Source organism: Myripristis murdjan, chromosome 12 (assembly GCF_902150065.1).
Source record: "Myripristis murdjan chromosome 12, fMyrMur1.1, whole genome shotgun sequence".
NCBI lineage: Eukaryota > Metazoa > Chordata > Actinopteri > Holocentriformes > Holocentridae > Myripristis > Myripristis murdjan.
The window spans coordinates 31727039-31736519 of NC_043991.1; the positions used below are offsets into that span (position 1 = coordinate 31727039).

General features: G+C 40.3%; 1 protein-coding gene across 4 annotated transcripts; it reads right to left on the reverse strand.

Moving 5' to 3' along the window:
• Window positions 1–707: 707 nt before the first annotated feature.
• ggt5b (gamma-glutamyltransferase 5b) lies at window positions 708–7153 on the reverse strand. Of its 4 annotated transcripts, XM_030064861.1 has the most exons (13): window positions 6870–7153; window positions 5380–5507; window positions 5200–5295; window positions 4452–4647; window positions 3631–3791; window positions 3305–3451; window positions 3054–3184; window positions 2764–2948; window positions 2475–2566; window positions 2220–2329; window positions 2024–2134; window positions 1205–1362; window positions 708–1108 (listed from the first exon to the last, which is right to left on the reverse strand). In XM_030064861.1, exons 1-12 carry the CDS (start codon window positions 7040–7042, stop codon window positions 1216–1218), a joined length of 1677 nt encoding a protein of 558 aa, XP_029920721.1. In that variant the 5' UTR covers window positions 7043–7153; the 3' UTR covers window positions 708–1108; window positions 1205–1215. The 4 variants fall into 4 exon arrangements, with proteins under 4 accessions (XP_029920721.1, XP_029920719.1, XP_029920720.1 ...); XM_030064859.1 differs by having other exon boundaries at window positions 3054–3451; XM_030064860.1 differs by lacking the exon at window positions 5200–5295 and having other exon boundaries at window positions 3054–3451.
• Window positions 7154–9481: the final 2328 nt, after the last annotated feature.

The window sequence follows — 9481 nt, forward strand, 5'->3', positions numbered from 1 at the left end:
GCTGTTTAAATGCTTCTGTTTAGATTAAAAAGCTATTACAGGAGACACTACCTGCTCCATTTCAATATAATGCTTTCTTTTCATGGGTACTGTTTGACGATTGAGCCTGATGTCATGACACAGAAGCTATGATCTATAACTTATCAAGATGAACTCTTTCGCCATATAATGAAGACAGCAGCAGTGCCTCACACAGAAGAACTTGCATGTTTTCATAATTCACTTCTAGTGCCTTGGAGGAAAATAGGCAATAATCCACTTAATGACTCATTACTAATTCATAAGTCTCATATTTGAAACCCATCTCATTACACTTTCCCTTGCCTCGGTCCAAGAAAACATGAGGCACTGCTCATTTTACTATACAAACAATAACGGGTAAAGGTTTAAAGTACTGCAGTTTTCAACTGAAATAACTGGCTTGGCCAGCTGAATCAAACCTATATTGAGGGCATTTAGCTTTAGAGGATCAAGAATCAAGATATTAAATCAAGCAGTGCTTTTGGTTGAGGACTGGTTGAGGACTGCATGAGGGTGAATTTCAGAGAAGCGGTCAACACTTGTATGCATTAGTACTGTCTAATGCTTGCATGTGTGTTTAACTGTCCTCTGGTTTCTCTCTATAAGACACAATTTTTAAAAATTAATTGTTGTGAAAAATTTGCATTTCTAAAAAGATTTTACCATAGTAAAGCACAGAGAAAATGTGAAATTACTTTGTAGTAGCATACAGATATTTATTAGAGATAACATTTGTTTATTGTGAATGCATTTGTTAGTTTAAAATTAAAATCTACAGCACTTCTTTGTTCACAGATCATGATAGTATGCTAAGGGAACTGAATCAGATTAACATGAAAAGTGAGACAGATAAAAATCTTAATGGTCACAGTAAAAATTCCCATCCTCGTAACTCACAGCTTTTATCAACCTTTGATTCCACTGTCAGTCAGAAAGTCACATTGAGTGTGTTACATAACTAATTTACAGTAAACAAGTAATAAGTAAAGTTAGCAGTTTCATCATTCAATAGCCTGAGCGCTAAATTGGTCACGTTTGCTGCCAGAGTGGAGGCACGTGTCACTGTTTTTAAGGCTTAAACATAGTTGTAGTTGTGCACTGCAGGATGGGCCTGCAGAGCACAACTACCCCCCACCACGCCCCTGCCAGTCCCGGGTAAGGATGTCCTGAGCTTCCTGGCATGTGTTCATGAAGTCAGTACCCAGCTGCTTGGCCCATCTTCCTGTTGTCAGAAATGGCTGTAATGCAGCCGTTCTTCTTTTCCACAGCATTGACCACATTGAAGAAGTATTTCCAATGCTTCACTCTGTGTCCAAGATCTGTCAGGGCTTCTATCACAAACTAAGGACACACATAGGATTCCATCTTAACAATTTCCATCAGACTCATTTAATGCATAAAAAAGATATATCATTCAGTAGAAGCCCAAATATCAAATAGTACAACTTGGTCACGCACCTCTACCTCTGATACTAATGCAAAGGCACCCATCAGAAGCCAAAGGCACCCTTTGGTGTCAGTATGAGACACAGGTCATACATGGTATAAAAAGTGAAAATGTCCATAAAGGGAGGTGGTTGGGGTGAATGGCAGGTGTGTAAGCCATAGGACCTTCATGTTTTATTCTCATTTCTGGGAAGACCTTTTGTTTGTGACTGAAAGTGCGTCCAGTTTCCATTTTGTTGAATTTTATTAAACATTTCCCAACCTTAACCATGTGGTTGTTATGACTAACCCAAACCAATCCCCAATTTAAACCAAGTGGTTTTGTTGCCTAAACCTAACCATATGACACTGACACATGATAAAAGTGAAAAAGCCTGATGCATCTCATTCTGACATCAAGGGGTGCCTTTGGAATCAGTATTAGATGCGAAAGGGGTGTTACCAAGTTGCAGTATTTGACGACCTGGAGATGAGAATGTATAGCCAGACATATAGATGGACAATTACAGAACAATGTCATTATTGGACAGAGAGAATGAGAACATAAATGGTTTACCTCATCAAAACCAGGCTCAAAGTTTAAATTGTTGTCAGCATCAACAAATACTATCGGGGCAGCAATGGCATCTCTCAGATTCATTCCTAGCCACAGGTGATTCATTATAGACTGCAAAATTAAATTGAATCATGTCAGTAAACAAGTAAGTAAGCAAACAGACAAACAGAATAGAGACTTGACTCTGTTCACACACCAAGGCTACTGCAGAGGTGATCATGCTTCCCCCTGATCCTCCAATCACAAGAATTCCTCCAGACGCAGACTCAAGTATTGTTGGAGACATTGAGGATGGAGGCTGCTCACCTAAGACAAAAATGGTACACAAACTTAGTCTGAAAAGAAACTAAATGACTGCATTCAGTAATGTCTATTTAAAAGAGGTAGCACTAAGTGAGAAAGAAATCTGATAAGGCAATTTTATTTGAGAGTAGCATGGATGTGACTTTACCTGGCCTCACTGTATCTGATCTCCAACAGAAGTCAGCCAGTTCATTGTTGAGAATAATGCCTGTGCTCTTAGAGTAAATGGCTGCGCCAAAGCTACAGGAAATAATGCAACGTAAGTTAAATAAGGAATAGTATAATGCAGCTGGTTTTATTAGTCCTCCAGCCTATTCATCACTTAATATGCAGAGATATTCTAACACAGAAGTTACAGTAAACATTTGAATAAAGAGGTCAGGCGTCATAGTACTGACTGAGGTTTCACTAATTGTTCACAGCGGTTTCATTCTTACATATGATTTATGGTGCTGGTGGCAGACACAGCAAAACCATCTTTATCCAGGACAGACACATGTGTGGTCCCAAAGTGGTCAGAGGATGGTTTCAAGTTGTAGTATGAGTCATCATGGGTGCGGTTTATAGATATCATTTCCCTGACCCGTTGAATGAAGTTAGAATCAATCAAATGAGCTGCACTCTGAATAAAAAAATGACACAATATTACCTAATTAACATAAATATAAAAACAGAATATAAGACTGGAGTGTGACAGTACAATGATAATATTGTGTCAAATCCCAACCTCTCCATTACTGAAAACTGGATCACGAATGCTCCTCTTATGCCCATTGGCAAATTTAACTGCCTCTATGAAACGCTGATAAGTATGGACCCTTTTGTCACCTTCCATGGATTTTGGGGAGAGGGAGAACTCTGAGGAAAGATGGTGACAACCAACATTAACAACAAGCTGGACCCATTCAGATGCTACATAAATGTAGCTGTTGCAGTCACTAGGTTCAAGGACTGAAAGAGTTGTAATAGACATGACACCGTTCATTAGGCTGAGAATGAAGGCAAGCAAGGCGCCCCCTGCAGGTGGTCGAGGGATGTGCATCCGGTTGTTCCCCAGAGGAACTGTCCACGCATCCTCCAAGCGTACCTGGAATGATGTCAAATCCTCCATTTTCATTGTCCCACCTAATAGAAATGTATGGAAACATAAACAGCTCTTGTTTCTTGTGTGAACACTGAAACTTCTGTACAGCATGAAGAATTAAGTTTTCTATTTCTGTCACATTTTTCTCCCTCCTTTTTATCTACCCACGCACATACAGTGCATACCCTCCCTGCTAGCCCCATTTTGATGTTTCACCCACCTTCAGCTTTTATGTCTTGGATCAAGTTGAGTCCTATCTTGCCATTGTAGAGGGCATCTGCTCCTTGTTCTGCAATGGTTTCCATGGTTTCCGCCAGCTTTGGAAACTTGAGTATGTCCCCTTCTTTCAGAAGTGTCTTGTTTTTATTGCAGAACAAGTCACTGGAAAAGACCATCCATGCAGATGAATGCACATGTTACAGCACAGGAACTATTCTAAAATATTTAATCACAGAATAGAAACAATCATACATTGTCAGTGGGGGTGTTGTAACCTCTCTGGGTCAGAGTGACAGTACTGTCCAGTCAATAAGTTACAGACATGCAAATGGTACATCTATGTTAACAGGCAGTGATATCATTTATTTATTTAATTAGCATTTTAACATGTCTACTTAATAATACTTGTTCATTTTCAAATCATGTGTTGGTGTACAGGAATCAATCATTTGTTTGTCCCTCTCTGCTTTCTGGGTGCTAAGGACACTTCTCACTGTATCTGTACTCAGATTTTTACCGGGAAAACCAAGTGTCTCAGAACTGAAGAGATTGCATCCTTTCAAGTTAATCTCAGGGTTGGGCTTTAGGAAAGCCCTACACTCGGGTTTGCTGTGGTGACAAATGGATGAGAAAAGTCTCAAAGCTTAAGGACTGTAGCGAGGGTCACAACAACCAATGAGTTTATCAATGCCCTCAAACATTTCTGAAGTGTGTGTCAGCAAACTAGATATTCCTCAAGTTACAGCTTTGCTAACATTCTGTGAGCATTTATGGAGCATTCTGGGGACCCACAATCACCAAGAAGTTGGTTGCATGATATACCAGAGAGCTGAATTTTTCACAAGCTGTTGTATCGGCGGAAAGCTAAGGAGACGTCCCAGAAAGCGTGGGAGCTGGAAGCCCTCCCTAGCCAGTTTAATCGTGGGCTCGAACAGCTTGGCCCAGGGGAGCCTCCCATACATTTTGTGAACTTCCTCGTAGCCCCGGAGCTCTCCAGGAACACCAATCCACTGGCTGCCTAATGCAAATTGGGACATGGTGCATTAGCATTAGACAAATTTATTGGTCAGGTGGGTTGTGTGTGGAATGTGTCAAGTCAAGTGATATTTTTATTTAACTTATAGGGCTGCCTATTAATTCAAGTCAACACATTTCATCAATTTCAAATTTGGAATTAGGGTGCCTTGCAATGCTGGAGAAGAAACTCACTAAGGAATACAATCACTAACTCCACTGATCTGCTTCTTGCTTTCTTTTGATAGAACGTGGTTATTACATATCTCCTCTGAAAGGTGGCAAAGAGTTCATTTCTGGGCAACTGTTAAAAAAAAAAAAAAAAGACACCTCAAATACAAATAGTGTAAATGCAAGGCACATGACAGAGGCTGTAAAGCTCTTTTATAAAAATACATCCATATCTTTGATTACAGCACAATAATGACCTAGGTAGTCATGTACAGTATAGGAACTTACATTGTAATGACAATATGAGGAAAATCTACTTATTTGGTGTGTTAAGAAAATCTGTACTGACACACATGCACACACACAGATGAACAGGGCTGCCTACCTGTTATAAATATTAAGTTGCGGGGACAATCATTTAACAGGTTAGCCTTGACTGCCTGTGGAGCAGTCTCTCTAGCGCTGAAGACTTTCACCTTGCCTGGTAATAGATCAATAACTTGAATGATCAAATTAATCATTTTAACCAAAACAAAATTTAAACAGCACAAATGGAGAGACCCACCTGTTTGATCCCGTATAGTGAAAATAGACCCTCCTCCAAGCCCCATGCTCTGAGGATTGACCACAGAGGTGCACAGAAGAGCTGCAATGGCGCCATCTACTGCTGACCCTCCCTGCTGTAACATATTCCTGTAAAAACAATGATTTTACTGGCTGTCAAGGAGATGTATGATCAGCCAGTAAGTCACTGAATTGCTCATTACTCATCATGTCAATCCACTGACATGCACAAATACACACACACACACACACACACACACACAGACAAAAACCCTTTTGTTTAATATTACAGCTGAGCAATACTACTGTACACCTGCGAGTTCAGCATTTTGATGAGGCATGTTAAAACCACACACCAATGCTCAAGGCAGATTTCAGAAAACATACCAGGGAAACAGAAACCATGTGCGGGGGGTGGGGGGGGGGGGTTTCTTGTCCCTTCTCCCACTCAAATAGGTGACACCCACTATTCATTCTTCCAGGAAACAATATGAAGTGTAAACTAATCAGCGATGAAATCTTCGAATGGGTGTTTTTCATGAGAATGCTGGGAACCATCAAGCCTGTTAAATGAGTGGAAACAGAAGGCTGAAATATTTGGGCTGTTTGAAGGTCAGGCTAAATCAGAACATTGTAGACTGAGAGAAACCAGAGCAAAGAGCCTCGGGATGCAGCAGATAGACTGAAATGTTATCAGAAGACTAAAAACATGAGAGGAATCTCATTTAAGAACAGTTTTTTGTGCTTGATAAGCAGGTGTTGTCATAATTTGATTTGGTTTTGAACCCGCATGCTGTCCATACTGGCATAAAATTAAATACAGTATATATGTGCTTAGTAAAGCTGATGCTACTCTTCATCACTTCCCTGCACCTCAAAAACAGCAGGGCTCTATGGAATCAGCATGTTCAGTTTGATCACATAATGACTGAACAGACTACTAATGACAAAGCAGAAATATCATTTTCTGTCATTGTAGCACACGTTACGATAGTTAGAAAAACAATTCAGCAGTCTACTCTCTTGTGATGATTATATTCCAAGCAGCACATATGATATCCAGGTACAATCTCCCAATCTCCATTCTTCAACCCTAGCCTGTCAAATCTCTTAAACTGCTTAACGTACTGCTCACTTCAGCATTTATCTGACGCGAGGGGTGGGTGGGGAGGTGGGGGGGCGCTATTCCTGTCCACGTCTTAATGACAGTGGAAAAAAGAAAATAAAAGTAATATTTATAGAGTCTACATTTTGTCAAACACGAAAATCTACTCTAAATGGACACCAACAGCAGTGATCCCAACCATGTTCACGCTTTCATCTCAACATCTTTAATAATGTAAGCCAAAAAGAATCAATAAAAAGATAGATAGATAGATAGATAGATAGATAGATAGATAGATAGATAGATAGCCAAATGCAGCACGGTGCATTATGCTGTTTACAGTCTAGCATTTTTCCCAGTATAAATCACGTCGGACTTTGAGTTACCTGCCGATGTCAGAACAAAGTTGCGAGTCGGCGGCCACAGCCGCGTACTGGAAGCTGCCGCTGGAACATCCATTATTCACAAGTAAGGCATTGCACAAACAGATGAGAGCGACAGCACAAAATAAACCGACACAAAGAAGGCAGCAGACCTGCCAGCTCTTAAATTTAGCCATTAAGTATACTTTTTTTTTTTTTTTTTTTTGGGGGGGGCAGGATCTTAACGCTTTGAGGGAGCTGCTACTCCTGCAAGTGTGCTCATTCACTAAGTAGAGTAATCCTTAACGTGGGTTTCCCCTCCCCTCCATCAGTGTCATCATTTAGCTAAGAACTGAAAGTGAAGCTTTCTTTGGAAATTAAAATGACTTACGTCGACAGGAAAAACTAAATTACTACAATCACGTTCAGTTAAGGCACACTTCTGACAACACTTTTTTCCCCAAATGATGCAACAAGTGTTACACTAACATGATTTATTCCTTAATGCGTCGCATTATTAATTAATCAAACGATGTAGGCTCACAAACATGATGCTAAACATGATAACCATGATTTATGGCAACAAGGATAGAAATAAAATTATCATCTTCAACTGCTCCACTCAAACAGGTAGCCTACTAGACCTAGTGAAAAGGGCAAAGGTTCTCCCATTATTAAGCTGCAGGACTGAGTTTATACTTTTGCTGTGGTCTGTGATGATGACACATTATATGAAAAAAAAAAAAAAAAAAAATATATATATATATATATATATATATATATATATATATATACACACACTATATTACCAAAAGTATTCGCTCACCCATTCAAATGATCAGAATCAGGTGTCCTAATCACTTGGCCTGGCCACAGGTGTATAAAATCAAGCACTCAGGCATGCAGACTGTGAAACAAGACATTTGTGAAAGAATGGGCCGCTCTCAGGAGCTCAGTGAATTCCAGCGTGGAACTGTCATAGGATGCCACCTGTGCAACAAATCCAGTCGTGAAATTTCCTCGCTCCTAAATATTCCACAGTCAACTGTCAGCTCTATTATAACAAAATGGAAGCGTTTGGGAACAACAGCAACTCAGCCACGAAGTGGTAGGCCACGTAAAGTGACGGAGAGGGGTCAGTGGATGCTGAAGCGCATAGTGCAAAGAGGTCGCCGACTTTCTGCACAGTCAATTGCTACAGAGCTACAAACTTCATGTGACCTTCAGATTAGCCCAAGTACAGTACGCAGAGAGCTTCATGGAATGGGTTTCCATGGCCGAGCAGCTGCAGCCAAGCCACACATCACCAAGTGCAATGCAAAGCGTCGGATGCAATGGTGTAAAGCACGCCGCCACTGGCCTCTAGAGCAGTGGAGACGCGTTCTCTGGAGTGATGAATCACGCTTTTCCATCTGGCAATCTGATGGACGAGTCTGGGTTTGGAGGTTGCCAGGAGAACGGTACATTTCAGACTGCATTGTGCCGACTGTGAAATTTGGTGGAGGAGGAATTATGGTGTGGGGTTGTTTTTCAGGAGCTGGGCTTGGCCCCTTAGTTCCAGTGAAAGGAACTTTGAATGCTTCAGGATACCAAAACATTTTGGACAATTCCATGCTCCCAACCTTGTGGGAACAGTTTGGAGCGGGCCCCTTCCTCTTCCAACACGACTGTGCACCAGTGCACAAAGCAAGGTCCATAAAGACATGGATGACAGAGTCTGGTGTGGATGAACTTGACTGGCCTGCACAGAGTCCTGACCTGAACCCGATAGAACACCTTTGGGATGAATTAGAGCGGAGACTGAGAGCCAGGCCTTCTCGACCAACATCAGTGTGTGACCTCACCAATGCGCTTTTGGAAGAATGGTCAAAAATTCCTATAAACACTCTCCTCAACCTTGTGGACAGTCTTCCCAGAAGAGTTGAAGCTGTAATAGCTGCAAAAGGTGGACCGACATCATATTGAACTCTATGGGTTAGGAATGGGATGGCACTTCAGTTCATAGTATGAGTAAAGGCAGGTGAGCGAATACTTTTGGTAATATAGTGTAGATATATATATATGTATAGATAGATAGATAGATAGATATCTATATATATATGTCTATATGTATGTATATATATAGATATATAGATATATATATGGATATATAGATATATAGATATATAGATATTTGACCTCATTAAATTTTTATTAGATATTTAAAAATAATATATGCGTTTAATTTGTGTCATGCATAAACAACTGTACTCAATTTCTGTGTTTGGTGGGCTTTTACAAGCCCTCAGGGTTATGTTTGTTCCACCTATGCTTTTTTATTTTAAATATCATTTTATTTTTCTTATCTTTTGTTTCATTTTATTATATGCACAAATAAAGAATCAAACAGAACAGAACATCATATCATATGCACTTTTGAATCACATTAATAATAGCTTAGTGCAACAGAAATCCTCATGGATTACTTTAGTAACAAAAAAAAACAAAAAAAACAAACAAAGAAACAAAACAGCTGAACAAAGCATGCAGAAGGGACAGAACTGGGAGGGAAACTGAGACAATCCAGTCAGAGGGGACATGTAAGGGGGCCAAGCCGTGGTGAGGATTAGAGAGGAGGAGGGTGGGCATCTGTCCTG